Source organism: Lagopus muta, chromosome 11 (genome assembly GCF_023343835.1).
Source record: "Lagopus muta isolate bLagMut1 chromosome 11, bLagMut1 primary, whole genome shotgun sequence".
Taxonomy (NCBI): Eukaryota; Metazoa; Chordata; class Aves; order Galliformes; family Phasianidae; genus Lagopus; species Lagopus muta.
The window spans coordinates 6,480,086-6,505,733 of NC_064443.1; the positions used below are offsets into that span (position 1 = coordinate 6,480,086).

At 42.7% G+C, this 25,648-nt stretch overlaps 1 protein-coding gene across 8 annotated transcripts in view; it reads right to left on the minus strand.

The window, feature by feature from the left end:
* The window catches only part of WNK2 (WNK lysine deficient protein kinase 2), a 106,530-nt gene that overhangs the window by 66,985 nt on the left and 13,897 nt on the right, over positions 1 to 25,648 (minus strand). For all 8 annotated transcript variants that reach the window (XM_048957154.1, XM_048957155.1, XM_048957151.1 and 5 more), the window contains exons 3-4: positions 3,585 to 3,757; positions 2,419 to 2,639 (exon numbers count right to left, since the gene is read on the minus strand). In XM_048957154.1, coding sequence (XP_048813111.1) covers positions 2,419 to 2,639; positions 3,585 to 3,757 — 394 coding nt within the window. The remainder of the gene's footprint in view (positions 1 to 2,418; positions 2,640 to 3,584; positions 3,758 to 25,648) is intronic.

A 25,648-nucleotide genomic window follows, 5' to 3' on the forward strand; every position in this document is an offset into this window, starting at 1 on the left:
CATGCTCTGAGTTCAGCTCTGACCCCAGGCCTTTTCTTCCAGCTTTCACAAAGGCTGTGGCTGCTGCTCTGAAATGGTTAACAGCTGTCAGAGCCTTTCCCAGAGATGCTACATTGTTTGAGAATGAGCAAGACATAGACAGAGAAGTGGATCTCATGAATTATGGAGCATTTAAAGTTCCTTGCACAACTGAAAAAGTGATAGCAAGTAGTCTAAGAAGCAAATGATATTCTTGACACCATTCCAAATCACCATGAAAATGACATTTTCCACCCAACTCTTAGGGGCGGGAAGGAATACATGCAAGTACTCCTAACAAAGCAGACCACGGAGAAGCTGCTCAGCAGCTACTCAGCTGCACTCTGCAGCACAGGCTTGGCCCTGGCTGGCCTGCCTGAAGAGACACACCGCAAGGTCAGGCAAGCATCAGCGGTGGCACAAATGCAGCAAGGGAAAACCTGGAGCTCAGCCACACTGACTTCATCATTAAAAATAATGTAGAATTGCAGCTACTAATATCCATTTAGAGCTACTCCGTCTAGGAAGGTGAGCAGTGAGGACAGCAGGGTGCATGCAGCTCTGGGACATGCAGCAGGAGGGGGAAGCCAGACGCTGGGGCTGACACCTGTGGGATTCCCTCCCCACCCTGCCTTCTCTTTTCCAGCCTTCCCATTTCCCTGCCTGCACTCCCAAGCCTCAGCTTCCTGCTCTGGGACAGGGGGGAACTGCATTTTTTTCCTATCCTGCTGTAAAGGTGGGATCTGGCCCAGCATCACCAGTATTTGCAATCCCCCTAATTCTTTCCTTGGGGCAGCACAACTTGTGAAAAAGATGAATTTGGTTATTTTGCCAAAAAGAATACAGATAGCTTGCCAGAAACCTGCAGCCCTTTCCATCATTGAATTTGTTTGACACAGCTATGGTCTGACAGTGCTGTTATAGGAATTCATTTTGCAAAAGCTAATATTGATATTTCTGATATTCCCAGCCCATGAGCAACGGTTACACTGCAAAATAAACTATGGGAAGGAATAAAAATACACTACTACAAAGTAAAAGCTAGGACAACTTAACAGATACAAACTAACATGATTTCACTGAAATCAGCAGCATTAAGGCATCCCACAGCAGCCAAGCTTATATCTACAGCATCAGTCTTACAGCAACTTGAAAAATATTGGGTTCTCAAAGTGTGAAGGCTGAAACTTGCACAGAAATCATACTAAATATAATCCCTAAATGTATGAGGCCCTGTAATTACTTCGGCAACCACCGCTTTAAAGATAGCATGCCATTTTCATAGTTAGGAATAGTGGCTGTCACCAGCAGTCTGCTAATTCTAGTCATCTCAAATCTTATTTCCATTTACATAAGGAGCCAAATTATGACTGTGGGCACAGTAGCTTCCCTCACTTTCAGCATCCTTGCTCAAGGATTTATAACTTTCTAGAACCATCACCTACAGACCTGAACAAGGCCAATTTGCTGAGAAAGATTAAGGTAAAACAAAACAAAACAAAACAAAATGTTTGAGAACTCAGGGAAAGGATATCCCATATGTGTTCTTCACACAGAAGGCATTAAATTTCACTTTTGCAAAGGAATGACCTCCTTGACACCATTCAGAACACATCCTCCCAGTTCAAGCAAAATCAAGCTCTAATACATTTCTACGTGGTACCCACATGAATCAGCTATTGTGTAGCCTAGTGGGAATTTCCTTCAATTTTGTAGCTACTGATTTTTAATAAATTGCAGCTGTTTCAGTAGAACTCTGCCAGGATCACACTGGGGCATAGACAAGCTCTGCAGAAGCAATTTATTTTGCTGATGCCCGGTGACTGGGGATAAGCTGTTCCAGCCAGGGCAGCTCTCCTGTGACCTCCCTGCAAAGACAAGAAGCCTCCTTCTGCAGGGCACTGCTCAGAGGACAGGCTGCCAATGCCTTCAGCTGAAACAACTGTACTTATCCCCACTCACTGGAAGCATAAGATTTCTCAGCACCACCTTGTTGGTGAGACAGCAAGGCAGCATGTGGCTTCCATCCCCCATCCCTTCTCTTTTCCCTCCCAAACAGGCACTGAGCCTGCTCTCAGGGGGATGAGATGCACAAGCTGTTGGGAACTGTTGCTGCTTCTCTTGGAAGAGAACAGAGAAGAATTTGTGGATGCAAAACTATATTTCAATTAAAAATTTACCATTGTAAAGGAAAGAGAAGGCCAAGGTAACATTTCCTAGATAGGCCTTCCAGACGGACTTTTTCATAATGGTATGAAGGGAACAGCCACAAAACCACCTCAATCTCTACCACCAGCCAACACGCAAAAAGCAAAACAACTGTGAAGTGTGAAGGGCAGACAAATTAAAAAGACAACCATCACACCAGCAGAAGGAAGCCATAGAGAACAGACTGATTACCTATTACACTTTTGGCAAACGAAGCTCTCTTGAGGGTTGCCAGACCTAAGTCTCCTATTTTCACAGATCCAGTTGGTCCAGTAATAAAAATATTGTCACATTTTAAGTCTCTGTGAATTATTGGTGGAGTTCTCGTGTGCAAGAAAAGAAGACCCTTCAGGATTTGCCGGCACCAACTACGCAGGACTTTTGGTTTCATCACTTTAAATCTCTTCAGATACCTACAGAACAAACAGGAAGAGAAGCTGGTTATAAAGAAAGCAAAGTGTTATTGAAGATTCTCGGGGCTTTAGCAGCTGAAGTTTATTTTTTATAAAAGCCCCTTATTAGATATCATAATAGCAGCTTAGAAACATCACCAAATTGGAAGAGATCTTTTCTAAAGGAAGAATTAGAGCATTCATTTGGGGGGAGGAAGATAATAAGCATTTTTGGTGCAAATACAACCAAATATTTGCAAGTCTAATAGCAAAGCAATTCACTCCATGCAGAAAACTGATTTAGAATATGTTTTATATATCCAGAACAGAATAATACTGAAAGTCAATGCATGCACCTACATTTTTACTATATGTCTAGAACATTGAGAAGGGGGAGGGTTCGTTTTGGAAGAACATAAAAGCTGCCAATGCATTAGCAGAGCAGCACTCTGGATATACTCAGTGATGAGCATTGCTCCCATTGGGGCTGAAAATCTGCTCCAGAATTCATGCCAACTGCTTTATATCAACCTTAACAAGATTGTCAGTAGCAAAGCTATTAATATTGTTTAGTAGATAACCTAGAGCATCTCCTGCTTCAAAAGGAGATGCTACCATTCGAGTGCTATTCTGGCTTTGATAACAAAACACACAAGCACAAGAGCAGAAGCAATCACAGAAACACACGCTGACAAATGGAAACGTCACAGGCACACAATGAAACAAGGCAGAGAACTGCTTCCAGTTACATAAGTGAAGCAGAAGATCGGGGAAGGGGAGACAGAGGCCGAAATTCTTCCTGTCAAGTCCATGCAGTCTAAGCACAGGGACGAATGACAGACACCAGAGAACAGCTCCATTTTTATCCTTTATCTCGAGGTGCCTTTTTTCAGTATGCAAAAGTAGGATTTTTCTAAAAATTTCCATAGCTATTCTTAGACTGCTCGCCAGGAGCACAGTACTTACGTCTTCAGTGTTCCAGAGGTCATCAGTTCCGTAACCAGCACGATGCACCTTTTTCCTTTTACACAGGATTCCCAGAAGTCATAAAACCTTACAATGTTTGGGTGCTGTAGACCTTTCAACATTTCTGCTTCTTCTTTAAATCTCTGTCTCTCTACTTTTGTTAATTTTCTGTCCTATAATCCAAAATAAAACACTATTAGTACGGAATGGACAGAAAACAAAGCCACCACGCTGCTACAACAGTCAGAATTCTTGTTATATGCTTGTATCAAGAACACTTACAAAATCTTTTACGTAACAGATGAGCAATGTGTATGAACTAGGGCACTCGCCTTAAACCCAGTGTCAAGAAGACAAAGACTTGCCTCAGAACAAAGAGCTGTCTGTGCTAAGCTACATGACAGCATTAATATTTCAGGCAACATAAACATACCAGTGTCCTGATGTATCAACACACGGCTATTTACTTCTTGTTTTTGTCAGGATCATTGTCTGAGAGATTAATAAACACAGAGTTTCACTTCCAGGTGCGCAACATCGTCAGTAGCAGAGCTACTGCCTCCCCTTACAGCCCTGAATACTGGACACAGTAAATGGCTGCACCTGTGAACACCTGGCAAGGGCTTCCAGGTGAGGTCCCTTGAGTAACCCCACTGCCTGTGCAGCTCCTTCTGTTTCTCCAGGGATGAATTAAGACAATACCGCATCAAAAACAAAACAAAACTAAACATTTTTTTCCTATTCTCTTTGCTTGCAGCCCTGCTTAATTTCAGAGCTCTCTTTAAAACTGACAAAAATTGACTCAAAAATTCTTCTTCACAGTTTTCTTTGGCTGCATGGCTACACTTATAATTTTAGCTCAGAAGCGTGAGCTTCTATTACTGCCTTTTTTCCCTGAAGAAATCTGGGAGCATTTACTCCAGGCCGTAAAGCATAAGTTTAAGCAGCACTGAAGCCCAAGAAAAGCTGCTTTCCTTCAAGAGCTCCTGGTGCCAGGAACAGCCATATGCAACTCAGAGACATCAACCAAGTCCCCCCCAACCATTGCCATGTTTCTCAGCCCCTTCTGCAGGCTCAGCACAGGAAGGCTGCAGGGGCAGATATCCCAAGTGACGCTACCTGGCCAGCAGAAGCCTTCCTGCTCTAATTAGCACCACCCTACCTGACAGCAGGCACCTTACTCCACACCTGGCCCCTACAGAGGTGTTTCACCTGGGGCCATGCAGCCACTTGGCTCACGTCCCGCGGACAGCAGAATGTGCCGGGAGCAATGCAGTCCAAAACTGCCCTAGAAATGAAGCGTTTTAGTTCTCTAAAAGGCACAATTGTGTAACTGTTCTTACTTACAGGAATGCGGGCTCACAAATCACTGAAATTAATTAGTTCATATAGTAACCTCGGACATTCTCTTTTTCCCAGTTAACCGGGGATGTTTGCAGCAGCGCACACTTAGCAAATTAAATTGGCAGCCCACTCGTTTGTAACCGAGATCCAGAGCGGCAAGGTCACGGCCATTTTTGATGCAGCCTGCCCTCAGCTGTGATTCCAGAGAGCTCAATGCAGCCATGAGAATTCACAGGGCTGCAAACAAGCTGGCTTTGCACTGAGATCTCACTCAGAAAAGCCTGGGTGGCAATGACGATGTTTTATCTGGGCTTGGAAGCCAAAAGGCTGCTGCTCCACGGGCACAGGGCAGTATTGCCCTTGGAGAACCCAAGGAGCTGGCCCCATCACCAGGGCAGAGGGGAGCACCTGGTCCAGCAGCTCTTGGCACACCGCAGCTCCTGCTGCATCGGGCTTCCTGCATTCTCTGTATTAAAAAATAATAACAAAAAGGTTGCCTAATGAGCCAGCACAAGAGAGCCTGAGAATTGCTTTCAAATCCATCACTCCTTCCCCTACTGCTGAGTTTCCTCTTAATTTAAGCCCTGTAGGATAAATCAGACACCGCTGTTAGGGAGGAAAAGGAACGAGCCCTTGTGTGAGACAGGAAGAGCTCAGCCAGGGCCAGCAGGGAAAGGGAAAGAAAGCAACGCAGATCTAGCAAATTTTGAACAGCCTTCTAATTAAATGAAGTGATACTGAACCCCTCAACTCTTGTTTCCAGATTTCTGAGGACTGGGAGAAATTTTCCACTGCTACATTATGGACGACACTTAAAATACACTCTTCAGACTTTACAGACCATCATAGTTTATATATTCTACACATTAGGAGCATTTAGACTGACAACAGAATATGAAGTACTTAAACACAAGCTGAGCAACAAAGTGATTTTGGAAGACATATTTTCTATATAGCTACAGGTTTGTTATATTTCCTCAGTCAAAAACCAGCTGAGCTCACACTCCTCAGGAGGCAGCCTGGGCCCATTTCTAACACAGAGGAGGGCAGGATGAGGCTGTGGGCTCAGCAGCTGCATGGGCACGAGGGTGTCCCCAGCACAGAGGTTGCTGTAAGGGCACGAACCAAGCTCTGTAAATTCCATGAGGCTGAGCCTGACATGAGCTGTTTGCCAAAACATAAGCTGTTCCTGAAAGGGCTTAGCAGTTCAACCGCTTGCTACTCTGGAGCAGCAAAACCTGAAGGACTCACTCAGCATTTTGTCCAAACCCAAAAGCCTTCAAAGGAATCACTGACCCTTATTCCCTGTCATTCAGCCCCCCTAAAGTGGAATGATTTTGTGCTGGACACAAGTATATAAGTCAGAAGCAACTTTAGGACATGCAGTTTTAAGATGGCAACAGGAAAGGCCATGCCAAAGATACAACCCACAGAGCTGGATGTAAGGCATCACCATGCATAATCCAAACTCAAAATCTATGAAAACTTGGGGGAGTGAAGAGAGTTTCCAGATTCACCCACTGAGTCACCAGTTGTCACGCTGCCTGCATGGAGAAGGTTTGCAGCCCCACGCAGCCAAACACGCGGCTCTCGGGAATGCCGCTGTAACACAGCACACCTCCACTCAACAAGCTCTGCTTGGAGCTGCCCTGCAAGCTCGTGGTCGGTCTGCTGCACCACACTGATGGCACTGCTTCTATTCTGATCTTCCTCCAGACACGAGACTTGAACAGAAAATTGGAAGATGTTTTTAGTGTGATCTGAGAGATATCAGCTGGCAGATACCCGCGCACTTTGTCTCCTTTTAAGGTACCCCAGCTGCTCGACTCTCACCCTCATGGGGACGCAGCCTTGGCTCAGGAAGCTGCATTGTACTCCCATTTAAAATAACCAAAGGTTTCTAAGTCTACTACATAGCACCAAGGTTTCTAAAATAAACTTCAACCTTCGAAAGTGATCACACTGAGCTGGTTTGGCCCTTCCAGACTAACTGGCTTCAAACAGAACCAGGCACAAAGCAAGCCAGCTGCTCAGTCTGCATTACCCCTAAGAAGGAATCTCTGAATTTAACCTGTTCTTCCATCTTAATTAAGATAGAAGTTCCTGTGAGGAACAGTCAGCTTAGAAGGATTCAGCCAAGATTTGCCTACTGCAGAACGAGAGCAACAGTGAGACCAGATAAAAGCAGCTTTCTCACAGAGCTGCATCAATTTTGCACATACACACACAATACAAACTCTTATGTTCATTCAGCCTGTTATTTTACTGCAGTGACATAATCAAAAGCAGACCTAGCAGCGTGGAAAGCACTAAGATATAAGAACAAATTCACTCTTGTGAGCAGACAGAGGATTGCACCCGCAGGATTGTTAGAAAACTCATTCTCAAGTGCAGCACTGTCAATCCATGGTCAGCTGCCTTAGCTGTGTTTAAAATTTCCCATTTTGTTATTACACCTATTTTGAGCTCCTGCAATTACCTATTTACTGTGTGCTCCTGTAGGAGCATGGCACAGCAGTGTGCATGGCTGGTGCAGGCAGGCTCAGCATCAGCAGGTGCACAGGCACAGCCCAGTCACACATGCAGCCAGGCTGTTCATGCCTCCATAATTTAACCTTTCACATAAATAAACAGGCATTAATTGGCTTGGAGCTACACAATGTATCCTTCACTATGAAAGGCACTCTGTAGCAGACAGATAGATAGTAAGTATTAAAAAAAGGCTATAAATTGTAAGCCACCTTCTCAATGTTAATTTTCTTAGCGTTCAAATTCTTCCTGCTGCAAACCATACGGTAGCTGCACGAGCAGCCTTAAACATCAGACTACTAAAAGCTATTCCCTTCTTTTTGAGGAACAAACCAACTCCCAATTAGTACTGCATATCATTGTTCTTGGTAAATTACATATCAGTTCACAGAGACTTGAGGAACGTGGTGTTTGTAGCAGGATGATGCATACAACTAAATTTCCTATTTGTAACTCATATTTCTACTAACCAGCCACCACCCAAGCATACATGCTCTGTGCTTCTCCCTGTTCTTTCCAGGCAAAGCTACCAAAGCCTTCTCTTTGTTAATATAAAATCTAGCCCTTTATTAATTTCCTTGGTGAAGTACGCTAGCGAAAACTGGCATCAGTACATAAATGTGTTAATAAAATCAAAGAGAAGGCTATGAATTACGTTTCTGGAATGACACCCAAATTAACAGCAGGAACATGTTCTGTTAGTCATCCCCAAGCATAATTTCCTCCTGGCTGTAACATATGGGCTCTGACTAACTCTGTGAAAGTTATACAAGCAGGAGGCCAGCTTTCACCTGAGCTTGTAGAAGATTCCTAAGAAAGATTAAGAAGTCAAGATTTCTTGCCTCCTACCTGTGAGAGTGTAACGGATTTGGGAATGAACTGTATTATCAACCAGTAAAGAAATGACATGAAATGGAAGAAAAATTAAGATTATACCAAGTTTTACTTTGACACAGTAATGCCTAATGATGGTTAGAATTACAGAGCTGTACTTATTGCTAGCTATTTGTTTTTGCCTAACCAAACCAAGTCCACAGGTTGGAACATACTTCAGTCAGCCTGGTGAAACAGAGGTGAGCCAGGAGCAGCAGGCCAGAAGACAAGGGCGGATCTCACCTCAGCACACACTTCACTACATCAGCTGCGCTCCTGTTTAGGGCTGTTTTCATCTTTTATCCAGGCTAGCGATGAAGAAAAGAAAACTGAAGAGGCACTTAAAATGTGGGAATAGAAATCAGATAGCTAAATCAGCAGAATGAACATCTGTTTCAGACTGTTTGATTTTTATATCTGTGTGCCAGAGCTGTACATTTGCTCATGCTCTCTAAACAGAGATCAACCTTGAAATATCAATCAGCAGCAGGATTCATTGACAGCTCTCTCCCACACAGCTATAAACTGCTTTGCTGCAAACTTATCACCAAAAGTGCAGTTCTGGTCTGGCCTGTGAGTGTGAGAGCCAGACACCAGGTGTGGTGGGAGCGCACAGCACACACCAGACACTGCTTGCTTTGCTCCTGCTGTGATCTCGGGACATGTCAGCTGGTACCTGCATATCACTGTTAATTCCTTAAATTCTGCACTAGCAGTATTGTCTTTTCCTGAGAAACAGCATGGTTTTGGAAAAGTTCTCAAAGTAAGTAGCAAAATAAAAAGGTCTTTGAGTAATAGAGATTACACCTGTGCAAGGCAGATGATGTGGGGTCTGTACAGTGTTACAGGGGGTGACCAGACTTCTCACTTCAGGTCAGGGCTGAAGGCAAGGTCTGATACAACGGGAGTTATGCAGTTTGCAATAAGTGAGCATTTTCAGAATAATCCTGTGCTTGACAGAGAAACACATAGTACCCAGATGCTCTGTCCCACCTCATGGCTCTCCTCTTTCTCCATCAATGCTTCACAGTTCTAGAAATTAATTCTCCAAGTTCTGAAGAATACAATTTCAAAACCTTTCACCCATGCTAGAGAAGATTGTCAAGAGTGTTTTCCAACAGTTAAGCCTTTTTTTGTTTTGTTTTGTTTTGTTTAAGTTATTCCTTATGAAGAACACTATATTAAATAATCTTTGAGAAATACTGGTAGAAATGTATCATTCTTATTGGCTACGGAGCAAGATAGAGTGTACTACAAAATCTGATCTCTTCCATCTTCATAACTTTTTGCAAGTTCTTCTATAAGAAGCAACTTCAACAGGAACAAATCTGGCTTACTTAACCTTTAATACTGTGATTCAGAGATCTTAAAAATTCAAAGGCCTTTGGAAATAATGATGAGCATTAACACATTCAAGAAGGAACCAAAAAGCAATTCTGTATTTAAAATGAAAACTTTGCTCCTGTAGCACAATCACTTCTCACTTTTAAGATTAGTCTCATCCACTATCATAAGAATCAGGATTTCTCCCAAAGACAACTGGGAGCACAAGCAGGCTTAGACACGCAGCTCTTTGGACTGTGAAGAGCTCGAGATGTTACCAAAGTAGCTCCTCTCACGTACCAGGTTTATGCCCTTGTTATTATTATGCCTATGCTACCAATTTTTAATTGCACCCAGGATCCTTTATTCCCATTCCCCATACATCCAGTTATGAACTTGTGTCACTTCAAGCAGTTCTGAAGTAGAAAATCCCCCTTCTGCAAACGGCCAACAGATGCCATTAGACAACTTGCGAATCAGGAAAGATTTTTACAGCTTCATTGCACATCAGCTTTCAGCCAACATTTTTTCTTCACTAAGTCACCCTCTGTGAAATTACAGCCTACTATTTGTAAGCTGTATTAGCAAAGCGCAGGGAGGTTTCCCAGTGGTAGCTCATTTTCCAAATGCATTAAAAGCAATCCTTGCCCAAAAGGATGCTCACAATTCAGTGAGCAGGTCCTACAGGAAAGGCTGCAAGAAATTAAACTCATTTTCTTTAGTTGCTGCTAGAAAGCTATTGAAAATTAGGAGCTGAAATCAAACCACTGCAGCTAAATCTAGCAATGCAAAAAAGCTGAGCTTTCTTTCCTGCTGGATGGAAGTACAGTTTGCCCCTTTTTGAACTGCTTAAGGGATATGTCCTATGGCAGAGTGAGAATGAAACTCACCTCTTCTGCTGAACTCAGAACTTAAAAAACTCGCCCTGCAAGGTGCAGCAGGAAGATGAATCAACATCTCAAAGCAAAGCTGTATTCAGGGGTCACGAAAATACATAAGAAACCAAGGTGTTGACCTTGGGCAGAGACTGTTTTACAGATCAAAACCTCCAAACCCAACTATGGTATGATAACCTACAGTTTATGAAGTAAAAAAAAAAAAATGTCGCAAGCAATTGAACTAATTGCAGGCAGCACTTCATTAACTCTCTTAATCACCAGTACTTCACAGGTTCCACATAAGCTTATAAATCTAGATGAAATACCAGAAACAGTTCAGGCATGCCTGAAAAAATGACTTTTTCAAATGAAACTGAGATAAATCTGTGTGGGGAAAAAAACCAACAACCAACAGATAAATCTTGTGACATGAGATCACCAAAATACAACCTCTGTTTGTCACTGAACATAGAATTAAAATAATAACTAACAAACAAAACAGAGAGGAAAAAAAGAAAACACAGACCACTTCAGAGCTGTCATGAGATTTGATATTTTGCTGTTTTCTGGAATTCACTTCTGAACTAGCATTCATTAAAGTTTATGCAACAGTTCATGCTGCTTTTAAAAAAAATCTTTTGCTTCACTTACTTCACGTCATCCATAAATACAGTATTTGGACACGTAAGCTGCCTAATGCTAGCAGACAGCATCTCTGAGCGATGAAGCCGAACTCCCACGTGCCCGTGGCCCCACTCCTATGTCTCACCCATAGTGGGCTGAGCACAGGAAAACTATCCTGACTTCTGCTTTTATTTCCAGGAGTTTTTAAAGAGTACCAGCTGTAGGTTGGAAGACACAGAAAGATCATGCAAATAGCCGGAGGTACAGCGGCTGATGCTGGTTGCTTGTAGTAGCTTGGTCACGAGGTAATCTTCTGTCAGAGCTGGGCTCTGCCACACAAAGGCAGATAGTGGTGGCTGCAGCTGTCTCCTGGAGGGGGATATTTCTGCAGGACTCCCTCCCGGGCTGGGTTGCCACAGCAGGAATGGAAAGAGATGTTTGAGGGCAGCTGCTGCCCAAAACCATCTTCAGGTGTCTGAAAGGGAACGCCAGAGAGATGCCACTGCCTGCAAAGGGCCGCCATCTCCTCAGCCTAGTTGGGAGGGGGAGAGAAGCCAGGCTGCCCATGACAGATAAATATCCATCCATCCATGCTTTTTCTTCAAGCTTCTCTCCTTACTTCAAGGCAATTTGCTAATTAGCTCATTTTATGAAAACGAAAACCCCTCGAGTTTCTCTCCTCTGTGCACAACTCTGTGCTTTCCATAGGGCCTGCTAGGAGAGGAGCGTTCCTCCCTGAAGGCCGCGGCGCCATTTTGGGCTGTGGGAGACCCAGCCCGAGCTGCTGCCCACCACCCAACACCAAGAAAAACTGCTATTCATCCCACGTTACCAGTCAGCTTGTCAATGGCAATGCTCATTCGGACAATTAACTTTGCCAGTGAAATTAACCAGCACAAAAAAGAAATAGCAGAATAAGCCAATTTTTATTTAGACTTGCCCTGGCAAATATAATTTAGCTGCCTCTCACGTAGCATGCAGTCCTGCATTTCTAGCAGCAGATTTCATTTTCCTTTCAATTTCATCCCATTATCGCTACCATTTCCCATCCTGCTATAATATATCAGTTTGGGACTTCAGTTGCAAAACACGAAACACTTCATAAAGTGAGGTCCTTCCCTGTGAATAACTTACAATCCCAATAAAAGGACAATACTCACAGCCACCAGCATTCAGAAAGAACAAACCATTTCCTCAGCCCAAAGGCAGCTACCTAGCACAGATCTCCCAGTGCTTGTCAAACGCCTGGTTCTACAAGGAAATCTGCTATGCACAGAGATGTTCTCATGGGTTTGCAGCTTCATTAAGGTATTCTGTAAATGATTAAGATGTCCTTTGCATTAGTAGCAAAGGTAAGAACCAGCTAAAACACATTCATTACAATTTACTGACAACTGGAGAAGGTGACATCCGTATAATGATTTTTAGGTAAACTTCTAAATGCTTTCAATATTTATTAGTTTTTACTACACTAATTAGAACAGTCCCTTAAGATAAACCACTATCTTTAGAACTTGCATCTAATCAGAAATGCATTAAGAGGAAACACATTTAACCTACTGAGAATGGAGTACTGTTAAGTGGGAACATGTATTTTCTATCTCTAAACCTCTTGAAACTGTGCTGTATTCACGAAGCACAGGTTTATGCTGTCTCATCAACCTTAGAGACACTCACCAAGGAGGCCTTCAGGCTTGGTACATAATTGCAAACCAACTACAACTATTACTCAGTAGTTTTTGTTTTTATTTATTTATTAGCTATTACTAACTCAAAAAAATTGAAACTAGCAGAAAAACATAACACACCCCAAAACTTCTCACCAAAGCAGACAGCTGGACTGAAAAACATTTAATAGCCTTGGTTGCAGGAGGTCAGAGAAGCATTCACAAGTTCTCCAAATTTTTAATCCTACGCAGTGATGAATGCATCTTATGTTCAATTGTTCTTTTCATAAAAATTGCCTCAAGACATGCAAAAAAAGAGTTAAAATATCTTTCTCACTAGTTGCTGCCTACCCAACACAGCAGGGTACTCTAAGATGAGAAGACCTGCCTGCAAAGGCCATCAGGAGGCCCCTCTCCCCATCAGGAGGCACCTTTCACCAGGAGAAGGGCATTCTGCAGACAAGTACCTCTGCTTCTGAACACTCACACAATCATTTATGTGGTGTCTGGAAACAACTTGGGAAAAATTTTAAATGCTAAGGAGAGCTGCCACTTTTCCTGCATTGCTAACACTGCTTGACAACCTGTTAGAAAACACTCAAAGGCAAATGCCTCGCTCCTGGCCAGGATATATTAATCAACGTCTGCCACAATGGTTAAGAACTAAGCTGAGAGCATCACATTCATAACCAAATAATTTTTTTTTCTTTTTTGCAGACCCTTTTGCAAAGCATGACATTCTGCAGCCTTGCCCAAAAAAATAATACTAGCCTGACAGCTAAAATGTACCAACAGCTAAAAATTCAAATTCACATCCCTTCAACAGCAAAGCATGAAAGAGTAACAACAACATAGTTTCATGAGAAACAGATCCTGGCTACTCTCCAATGAGATTATATGTTTGGGTTGATAAAGATAATAGCATTGACATAATAAACTCAGATGTCTCTAACACATTTGTTTCACATTAAGTTAAAAAAAAAAACAAAACAGTGATACAGAAAATATGTATTTAGGCAAGTTATTAAAAAAATTGGTTCAAAATCATTAAAAATAAAAATTATACACATAGAAATTGCACCTCCTTGATGACATTCAGGAGCCTACGTCTTTTTTCTAATGAAGTGATTCACATTTTTTAATAAACTGTGAAAAAAGCACAGTTACTAATACATTTTACACCTTGGAAAGAGTTAGAATGCTGAAGCATAAAGATGAGAGGTCACAAAGAGACTGAGATGATTGCATAAGCCAGGCACAAGCACTGCCAACACTCCACCGATCATGGGTTGTGTAACTCAGGCCGCAGGCTGCAGAGGCAGCCATGAGCAGGATAGCCAGCTTGGCACGGCTAGAACAAAGACACGGCAGCATCACCAGCCAGCACGGCCTCTGGGCAACAGGAACGAGAGGTTAAAGTGGGAGCATGGAGCAAGAAGGGTCTTTGAATTTCCCTGCTGCGAAGAGCATCTCCATTGCAAAGCACGTTCTTCAATATGCTATTTAATGTGGGTCTAGAGATCAATGGGCCATGAGCATCACTACAGAACTGGGCTACACTGACCGTGAGTCCAAGGAGCTCAATCTGCTCCATGTGTCAGAGAGAGAAAGGAATTATTTGCTGACAAAGTTCAGTGTGGGAAAACTCTTCTATCAAATGCAAGGCTATTCTGCAAGCTGAGATTCCCGTCAGCAAAAAATCATTCTTCCTCTTTCTTTTTTCTTTCTTTTTTAAAGCACAGCAAGGTGGCCAGCAGCCTCCATTCTGCTGCCCGTACCTCAGGGCTGGGTGTTCTCCTAAGCAGTATGCTTCACTTCATTCAGCAGGCCTGGCCTTGAATCAGAGATTAATCTGATCTAAAACACGTACGAACCAAGGTCCACGGGAGATCCAATGAGATGATCACAGTGCTACTTTCTGACTTGAAACCTCCACAACCATACTACCATCAGTTGCTCTTGGCCAAAGTCCTGGAATACTAATTTGAATGCTGGTTATCAAACACGATCAGGAGCACTCAAACCTTGGCTAGACAAGACGCATGAAAACATGAAGTCAGCAGCACCAAGTCTCAACAAATTTGAGCTGTGCTAAGTGATAGGAGCTCTTGCAGCTAATCTTCCAGCACTAGAGCTGGAAAACTGGACAAGCAAAAGAACCCAAAAACAAAGAAAAAAATAAAACATTTATTCATCTATATCTTGCACTGATACATTCCCAGTTGGTGGGCATAGATAGGTATTTTATAGGTTGGTGTGTTCAGACCTCCTGAAGGCAAATCTTCAGTTAGCTAAATATCTCAAGACTGCATAAGTATGTATTTTAGAATGTAATGCAAGGAATGTTTGATGTACTGGATTTAACAAGCAGCATCAGACATTCAGAGACACTGCAGAAACTCAGTATCAATCAGAAAATTGAGGACAAAATATGCAATTTTATTAAAGATTTCAAGAACAGTATACTTCAAATACTTTTAACTGAGAAAAATCAAGTTATAGATAGGAAAGTAATGGCCTGGTAGCCTGGTCTTCAATCTCAGATTTAATGTGTAGGACAGATACAAGATATTCTTATTAAAGAAGCATTATTTGTCAGAAAACCCAAAAGACTTAAGTATGATTAACTACATATTATTTCCTACACTTCTAAAACCCAACAATAAACATAACTAGAAAATGAAAATATCCAAACCAATCAATTCTCCAAGGCAATCATTTACTTTTTTTTTTAAATATCACAACAGGCAAGATGCTTGATCACACTAAATAGCAGTATTTAATAAAGCATTTATTTTCATTGAAAGGAAGTATTTGTGTTTCCTTCCCACGCTTCTACTGACTCCTTACCCCAAGACAGCAGCACTACCTGCCTTAGATCAGTTTGTACCAAAGACATCAAAAAGCTATCAGGAAACTCCTTTCAGTTTGGCCAGTGCTTGACTTCAAGTGCACTAACGAGGCACTACAGAAGAGAAGAACCCAGCTTCAGAGAATTAACCCAGTGGAAGTACTTGCTCTCTACTATTAATTAAAGCAAATAAAAAGATGGAAATTTCTTGCAATGAAACAACCAAAGAAAAGGACAATGTTATATTAATTTGAACAGCATCACCTGGATTATTATTTTTTTTTTAAGACAAATTGCAATGCCTGCAAAATTTAGTACTGAACAACCATGTGGTTCAACACACATTAAACAAAATGGTTGTGCATTCAACAGATGAATAATATTAGTGTTAAACACTCACTAAGTTGTTACAAAGACTGTTTTTACCCCACGTATACACCTCTCCAATCAGCACATGTTAAAAATGAAGAACAGCAAAAAAGTTTCCTAGAAGTTAAGATGTCTAGGAACAATGCCCAGCGTTCACACAGTTTAAAAATGCACTATAAATATTCTTTAAACTTTCCAAAATTCAAGTATTTCATCTCTCCTTGGAGATTTTCCTATTAATAAGACCAATCAATATGCCCTTTTAAGACTGAAAGTGCTGGTCTCTCTGAAGTCCCTGTGGCTTGCACAGCATGAAAGCTTTTTCCTAGTATGAAACAACAGCTTAATTACTAGTGACAGAGAACCAGCAATTCAAGTAAGACTTATTTTAATCTCCAGTAGTAATGGACACTCACTGTAAAGAATGCAAATCCTGTCATTCTGTTTCCCACAGTCACCAGCATAAGTGACAGGCGAGTACACAGGAAGTTTCACTGGTCAACAAGTTATTGTTCAGTCATGGGAAAATGGTACTCATACAGAAAAATGAAAGCACAGATGTCATAGAGTAGACAGATAAAGAATGAAGAGAAGAAAGCAGAATTTAACCACATCAGGAGACATACCAGCAACTGCCCGGGGACAAAGCATCACAGGATATGGCCTTACAGGAAGATGGTCAAGGCTTACTGAAACTAAAAGCAAACCAAACACCCTCAAATTATTGTATTTACCTTTGATTTCTGCTTCAGTCAGATAACTGTTCCCATACAGCACTGCCTGCCTACCAGGCACTCAGCACCAGCTTCCCCCAGTGCTCACCTTGCAGCATCACGCTGCAGGGCTCCACGCTCTGAGCAAGAACAGCTTGCAAGAGGTTAGGGATGCAGTCACATGAGGCTTGGTCCAAGGGTAGGGTATTGTCACCAACAATCCTTTCTAAGGAGTTTTCTTGGGAGAAACCAGTTGGAATATGTTCCACATAAAGTGCTTATGCTTGAGACTTCTGAACTTAAACCACTTCTCCCCTGTGAAACAGCACTAACAACAGGCTTCCACGCTTCCGCATGTGCATTCATGACCCTCAGTTAAGGTGCAAGCATCTGTTATATGTGCCAAACAGCAAAGGACACCCCTGTTCTTTAGCCACCCACACTGATCAAATGGGATTCTGTTTTTAGGTTCTGCTCTCTGACTTACCTTTCAGGTAGGGATCATTTATTGCCAGCTCATGAGAAAGAGGCAGCTCGCCCTGTGGAGTGGAATTCACAGAGCTGCTTCCCCAGAGCACAATGACCCAGTGCAGCCATGCCACCTGCCTGCTCCTGGGAAAGAAGAGGCAGACCTTCCTCTTCAGACCCCCAAGATATCCTTTTCATCACACCCAACCTTTTCCAAGCAATTCCACTCCACTTCTGCCACTGCCAATCTGGTGCCAAAAAGAGCAAACAGAGCTTGCTACCAGCCTGCATAGCTTCTCCTCAGGCCAGCAGCAACTGGCTGGGCTTAAACACCCCCAGATCACCAAAATATGCTTGCTGAACACTGCTATTCCACTGTACTACAGCAAACAGATCCTAAAGCAGTTTGAAGAAAAGAGGAGGGGGAGAAGAGGGAAGACAGAAAAACTACTTTCCAGCTCCATGTATCAGCTCTCTCAGTTGATTCCCGCTCAGTCATTACTTCTGTCTGCAACTCTACTGCAGTCTGAAGTGGTGGTTTTGTCTCTATATGGAATTCTGGAAATTTATAAGGTATCAAGACTTGCACCTCCTTCAACAAACAGCCTCACTTCAACCAAATCATTTCACTTGGGCACTGCTGTCCTTCTGAAATCAGAGTACGTAGACAATTAGCTGCATAATAAACTCAGGTGAGACGCCATGATAAATAACACAAATAAGGCATGAAGATATCTTGAAAGCTTATATAAGAGGACAGGGCTGTCTTCAAAACCCATCATCACATTAAGGTCCAAGGCTATGCACTCACCCAGAGCTGGCCATGCATGAGCCCAAGGCGTGTGTTGCAGTCTCAGTCCCCACAGCTGCATTCAGGAACAGCAGCTTGTCTCTTTATTAACAACTCACACTGATATGCATGCTGGGGTGAGAGTTATGAACAGAAGTTCATACATGAAAAGAATATGAAAAAATATTAAAAATCACAGTGCAAGAGAAGGTTAACTTCGAAATAGCAAAAAAAAAAAAAAAAGCATGCAAACAGATTCCTTTACTCCGATTGAAAGCTGTAAGGAATTTTTGAGCCTTCATACAATTTCTAAATTAAGCTTTGTTACAAATACCACACAGTGCATTAGCGCACATTTCTCAGGCACTTGTGGACCACAGAATGTTTCAAAATGCTAATCACACCTGATAGATCACAGTTTGTCAGGAGGAGTCAGATGCAGCAACGATGCATGGTGTTTCAGAAATCACAGCAAGTCCGAGCTGATTCGGGCAGCCCTTTTAGGCAAGAAAGTTTCTCTCTAGAAACTGAGCCTTCCGTTTATCCTACCAGGCAGAGCTTACAGACACCACAAGGGCACATCCCAGGAAATCTGGGCACCTGACTGCGCTGCTGGTCTGCGGGAAGAGGTGCAGGAGTCCTTTCTTCCAACTGGTGGCAACTGTAGAGCTCTCAATCCTATAAATTATTATCCTGTTAGTATGCCAAGCAGCACCAGCTTGGGCATATGCTTATCTGATTTATTTAACACCATCTGCCTTCATGCGCGAAAGAACAGTTTGAGTCACACAGGCTCTGAGTTAGTTTCCAGAAGAGCACTAGTGGAAGTGATTCACGCCTTCACTAAGTAATACCACACAACTGTTAACAAGAGCACAAAGACTCAGTTTTGGTTAAGAAAACACCGTCAAGGTCCACTGGCTTAATTTTATCCTGAAATGGGAGCATATGGAAAATCAGCCTACAGGGATTGGTGGCATTCTCCTAAACAGATGTTCTTGCCATAGGAAACATTCAGAAGGGAAGCAGGTGTGATTTGTGAGATGGCCTACAGACATAACCCTTTGCCATAACAAGAACACCATTTCCATTCAATTCTTGCACTGTGCCAAGACTTTGGAAGAAAGAAGAACGATCATAAAACACTGACAGAAAGACTGGGAGGCGGAAGGGCCAACACTCGCTCTGTTCTCACAGAACAGATGGAATATATGTTGTGCAGTAAAAATTACACCCAATAAAAACTGCAATAATCTTTCCCATTAGGTGTTATTTCACAAAAAGATACTTCAACACAAAGATACTTTTGTAGCCAATTTAGAGCTGATTTGCCACCAATCGGATTAGTGTCTCCTGCTATTACTGCTGCCTCTCTCAACCACCCTTCAGTTAATAACCAGTGATTTCTCCTGGTCTATTTACTGGGCTGTTTTGCAACCCACGCATCAGTCAGCAATGCCCTACTCACACACATGAGGCTTTGTGAAACCTAAGTGTTAGCTTCCATGTTTCAGCCTCAGCCAAAACTTCATTTATTTTGACATCAAGTGTGTGTTTTTCCCAACTAATACCAAAAGCAGTCACGTATATTCTGAAAGTACAGACGCCAGCTTTATGTGTTCAGGTTGCTCTGAGCACACTGGCAAACTGTTTGGTAAGACTCAGCAAGACTGCAGCCCTGCAAACAGCCACCTTGGAGAATGCTCAAACGTTTCAAGAAGGTATCAAGAAAAGGCTCATCCATTCTGCAGGCCCTCTGTAAGATGCACTCTTTCAAAAACAAGTCAGACGTTATAATCTCCCCCATTCTTGACACTTAAATTAAAAAAAAAAAAACAAAAAAAACATTAGTAAAAACAACACCGCTAGGGTACTTAAAACAAAAATCAAGATGATAGCAGGAAATGGCAAAACCTACACAGAACATCCCCACCACTTCCACAAGGTCAGCTGCCACGCAGTGCTGCCAGCTCCCTGTTTCAAGAGTGGCTGCTCCAAGGAACCCCCATCACCGCTTCCACCTGTGAAAGTCAGGCAGCTGGTTTGCCCAGATCACTGTTTCACTTAAAAATAGATTTCATGTGCTCTGTAGTAGACAAGTAGCCATCAGATTACATCAACTCATCTGAGCGCTCAAGTTCAAGGTTCCACTGCCATCATTTTGGTTAGTGTTCTGACTCTGAGCCTCCAGCTACTGACGAGAACATACATACAAAAAAAAAAAAATAATCAAATTTATAAGCAAAAATGTGAATGCATCAGCTGAAAGGCATCATGATTCACAAACAGAACGAGAGCCTTCCTTTCTGGTTTTAAATAGGAAGCACTCTCAGGGAAACAAAAACCTCTGTATTTTCACAGGTATGTGAAAACTGATTCACACAGTTGTAAGCCTGACTAACTTGAGAGCTAACATAGAAGAAAAAAAGAAGGATTTGCTAATAAGCATCTCATTTCCACGTTCTTCTTTCCAGACTTTCTGCTTTATGCTATGGTGTTGCTGGTGCTGGATGAAACCTGAAAATTCAAGGCTCCAAGGTCAGTGCCAGGACACATCATATAGCCCTGTTCAACAATTTGGCAACAGTCATCTTAGAACAATCACAATTTTTGTCACGCCTTTCCTAAAGCAAATTCATGTTCAAACTCTATTCCTCCTCTGCATTCTGCTTATTTATGGCCAGCTTAGATACACTGCTTCTTGAGTCAGTTTCATCCTCCAGTCTTGCTTCCATTCCTTTTGCAGCCCGCCCTCGACCTGGATTTTCAGCTTGCCAGGCTAACCAGGCTAAGGTCTAGCCTTTCCCTACAAGCAGTTATCCTTCATGCAGTCCCTCTGGTAGTCCTGCACAACATGTTTTTCCTTCTTGAAGACGGCGACCACAGCTGCAATAGTCTGCACCCAAACAAGTCACTGCTTCTCATGTGCTTTATCCATCTGGATGTGAAATGAGCACAATTTTTGTTGGCTTGGCTTTTATTTGAAGTTGCACCATAACCCTTGCACTGTCTGAAACCAGTTCAACACACTCATATTTTAATTAATGCAAACGTAATTTGCCAGCAGCTCAATTTAAAGATGACTTACGACCGTTCAATTTACGTTGGCTCCTTCCCAAACTAAACCAAACTTACATAAAGCATGTGTTGACTGAAATAACAGTGCTCACAGGTCCCATCAAATCAATATGGATGCAAACATAATCTTGAATATATAGCCAATGCCATAGCGTAGAATAAATGAACGAGGCTTAAGACAGGAGCAATGATTCCTGACAGACCTGTACATCAGCTCCAGCAAACCTCTCTAGGCACTATTTGTCAGTACATAAATGCTCTAAGTTGGAAACTTCTCTTTTACCCAACCTGCATCTCCCCAGTTTCAATTTACACCCCTTAATTATTTTCTTCAACATAGCAAGCATGAAGAATCACTTATTCATCAGAGGCTGAGCTCAGGCTTTGGGGATTTTCCTTAGAGATATCTGAAGAATAATATCTAATGTCAGTTGTCTCTCCCCCCCAGCACCCCAATCTACTTCATCTCTCACAGCCAGCTGCACACTGCAGCTCTCGGTTTGCAGTCCAACCAATTAGTCCACATCTTTCCCCAAGTGAGATGCACAGACAGCATGCAGGCAGTTACCAAATGGAGTCATCCAACACTTTGTGTATTGCAACTGGAAAACAGAGAAACATCAGTTGAAACCAGAGTTGATGACTCACTTCAGCCCACTGCTGAATTACATCCCCTCTCTTCTGGGGAGAGCAGAGATTCTATGGTCATTTCACAGATTCTCAGTTCACGTTCAAAACCAGACAGTTTCATTGGTCAGCAGGCCCCTGAGGTTCAAGTGTTGAGTTATTAATTTAGGTTAACTATGAGACCTGAAACCCAATACTGCTCCAATTTGTTTTCTGGAAAAGCTTTAGGGTATCTCAATGCACTTGCTCAGCATTAGAACCATGTGACAGGGCACCCCAACTAGAGGAAAAACACAGAGAAGCCTACAGGCTTTGCAGTACTTGGGATATTAATCCTTCAGCAGATTTCAGAAAGGTTTGAAGAAGCTCACACACCCCAATTAGACACTCCTGAAACAACACCTCAGAAAGGATTGTGCTTATCATCACCAGGCTCCCTGCCTTCTCATGACCGTGCTCACACTCACACCAACTGGGCAGGATCACTCCCCTTCCCCAGAACACTGCTGTGCACACAGCGACTGCTCTCAACTCCCCAAGCAGCCGCACTTAGCTGTGCTGCAATTCGCTAGCAGACAGTGGCAGCTGGTGCCCTCTATATCCATGTTACATAATTGTCCCTCTGCATGTGGACAAATTCCTCCACTATCAGCTCTAATCATGTTTTTCAGTGTACATTCATGGCAATTCTGAGAGGAAGGAACACTAGGAACGCACTCTTGTGAATCATCATCTTGCTTTAATGCCGCATGTGGCTGCATCGTCAGAGCCTGCCCTTCAAGAAAGCCTTTGAAGAAACAACCGTTGTAGTGGGAGAGGTCCCCATGGCAATCTGACCTGTGAGAGGACCCAGCAGAGAGGTCTGGCCTGGCTCCTCCAACACCCAACTCAATGAGCTTTTTGTTATCTGCTGGGAGAGCACCTGAGGGGAAAAGCCAGAGCACTTCCCCTCACCGGGTTTTGTTAACTGCCTTCACAGTCAGGATGCCAAGAGCACTTATCTGCACATCTATTTTTGAAGCCTGCTCCTGAATTGTAGTTAACACGGCTCAAACCCCTGCACAATCTTCTCTCTGCCACGTTTTCAGCTTTGGCTCCTTATGATATTCACTCTCACTTTGCCTTCTTCCCCCCAGGACAGAGCAGCTCTAGGAAACGCAGAGAGGTGTCACTGCTTCATGTTCCAGTCAATGCTGCAAAGGTTGCAGTCAATGCAGTCAGTGCTGCAATAGGAACCCCTCTGTCAGACTCAGCAATTTCTGTAGGATCCAATGGGAGTATGGGCACTGCTGCCAGAAAGCCCTGTGCCTTGGGGACACAGACATTAGCACAGCACCTGCTAAAACCCCACCTGCCTTTGAGCTTTGTTTTGAAAACCTGTGATGCTTTTGCCTCGTAGGTTATCACCGGTTCCACTAAATAGTGCAAATATTATTTCAAAGTGGGTTTTCTCTGTGCTCCCTTACACAACCCAGGGCCATACGTGCCTGTGGTGCTCAGACTGTTTTCCACCTGCTGCACACACAGTGCTCAGTCTCAGCTGATAGAGCTCAATTTCTGAGGATAAAAAGGATACCTGAATAAATTCCTTCTATGCTGACAACCTCCAACTGCAACAATTCACAAACGTTGTTGTGCTTTTATCATAGACAAATCTACTTAAAAATTTTCATAATTTTGACTTCACACTGACAACTTTTAATGAGCTGGAGAGCATTGTACAGCACAGCCAAGTACTACTGCACACGTTGTCCTCTTTATTATAAGAAGCTGGATGTGAGACATGCCATTTACTACAGGTAAAGCGAGGGAAAATTTCCTCACGCAATTAAATCTGCAGGTGAATGAGAAAGGAATTCTGAAACATTTCAACAGAAACACTGAAATGGAAAAAGATACAGAAGAAACATAAACCCTAAAAAAATGGCATGCACCTGAATTCAGAAGAAACCATTCCTTAAGCTCTGTTCAAATTAACTGAATTGAAGCAAGACTTGGAGGAATTTATGTATAGGTCTTCACAGAATTCAGATAACACATCGATATTCTCTGCAGGCCCAGTGAATTGTGCTTTACAACACATGCCCACACAGAGGAATGGATTTAGGAACCACTAGATGCAAATAAAGGGAGAAAGCAGAGCCAGTTAAGCCAGGACAGCCTCAAATCCAGCTCCCTATAAATTGCTTCCACAGCTGAGATTCAGCACAGCATCACTGACCGAACAATCCCAACAATAACACACAGCAGAAGAGACAACCAGGCACCCGAGCAAAGAGCAGCTCAGACCCCAATGAGAGAAACAAACAAACAGGATCTGCAAGGCAGAGCCAGGTGTCTGGCACTATGCAGTTGCTGGACGACTGCTGTCATCACCTAAAAGCTGAGGCATTTAACTTACTGCTCTCCAGCAGAAGAAAAACCACATTTATAAAAAGACATCACCAGCCCTTAAGCGTTAGCTCAGAGGACGTTCAGTTAGACTGCAAAGAGGATGTAACTGATCATTGTCTTATTATAGCTTTTATACATTGGCTGCTGTTCCACGGAAAGATGGATTAAATACCACGTCTATTTGGTTGGACTCCAAATTAAAAGCCCTGATGACCTTTCATTCTCAATAGTGATTTTTTTTTTTTTTTTTTAAAAAAAAAAGGCCTGATCCTACAGAATAACAGCCTTAAAAGTACATGGCTTAAAGTGCAGGGGACAAAAGTAGGATAGAACACGCCTCTGCCAAAAAAAGATCCACCCACAAATCCACAAAGCCCAATCCTGCAGCTTTCTACCCTCCACACCCCAATGAGAGCCCTGGGTACCACGGCAGACCCAGCAATAGGAGCTGCTGGGCTCCACGTGCTCCCAGCACTGCAGTCCCTGCAGGGCTCGGCATGAGCAGGTAGGGCAGTAAGCTGGCAAAGAGACATTAAGCCCCTGTAACATCGTGTTAAGAAGTTTCACAGAGAGATAAAATTTTGCAACTCATTAAACACACACAGCTGATATTTTTGAACACTGCCGCAGGCTCAGCCTTTAATAGGATTTAATATTTCCTACTTTCAGCTACCTAGGCGAGCCATGTGAAAGGACTAGCCATAATCCAGGGCTTCCGAGGGGAGCCAGGAAATACATCTGTAGGAAATGGAATGCCCTTACCTACTGAAAAAAAGAATTAAAAGCTGGGGTCATTCTCTCACCCAAACATTACATTAAATCTGGAAAATTTCTCTTATCTCTTCCCACTCTTTCAATTAACCCAATTCCAGAAATGTGACCTCTTCACAATTGGTTTTACCTTTCCTAAGCTCCTGCTAGCTCCATTTCTGCACGCAGCTTGTTTGTGCCGAGTTTCTTAAGAAATGAAAAGTCTGCATGCTGCCAGTCTGCTGCATCTCTGGCTTGCCAAATGCTCTGCGGTAACAAGACACAAGGGCAAGCAACCAAAATTCTGTGCAAGTAGCAGCACAGCCTTTCTCTACTGCAAACAAGCCAAAAGGTACAAGTGCAGCTCTCACTGCCTCCCATCTCTCTTGAGGGAAGTAGGGATGTATTGCTGCCCCTTCCAAAGCAGGACAGTGATCTGCAGCAATGCAAGGAAACACAGCCAACAGGCAGTCTTCCTGAGAATTCATTGCTCTCAGCATACTCTATTGAGCCTTTTATTTTGATGAAAGCTTGGTTTTTAGCTGCAGATGACAAAGTTTTCCAAGAGCACTTGTTTTCTACTAACACTCCTGAAACCAATACGTTCAGATTTCCTACAAATAGTACTTAAAAAAAAAAAAAAGGGTAGAAAACTAAAAGTTGAAACTCAAAGAGCCTCCAAACAGCTGTAGTGAAATTCTAGGTATCTTAAAAGAGATTGCTAAGCGTTCAGCAAAGGACTTCTAGCAGAAGGAAGCTGGATTAGCTGCGCCAGCACTCACCCAA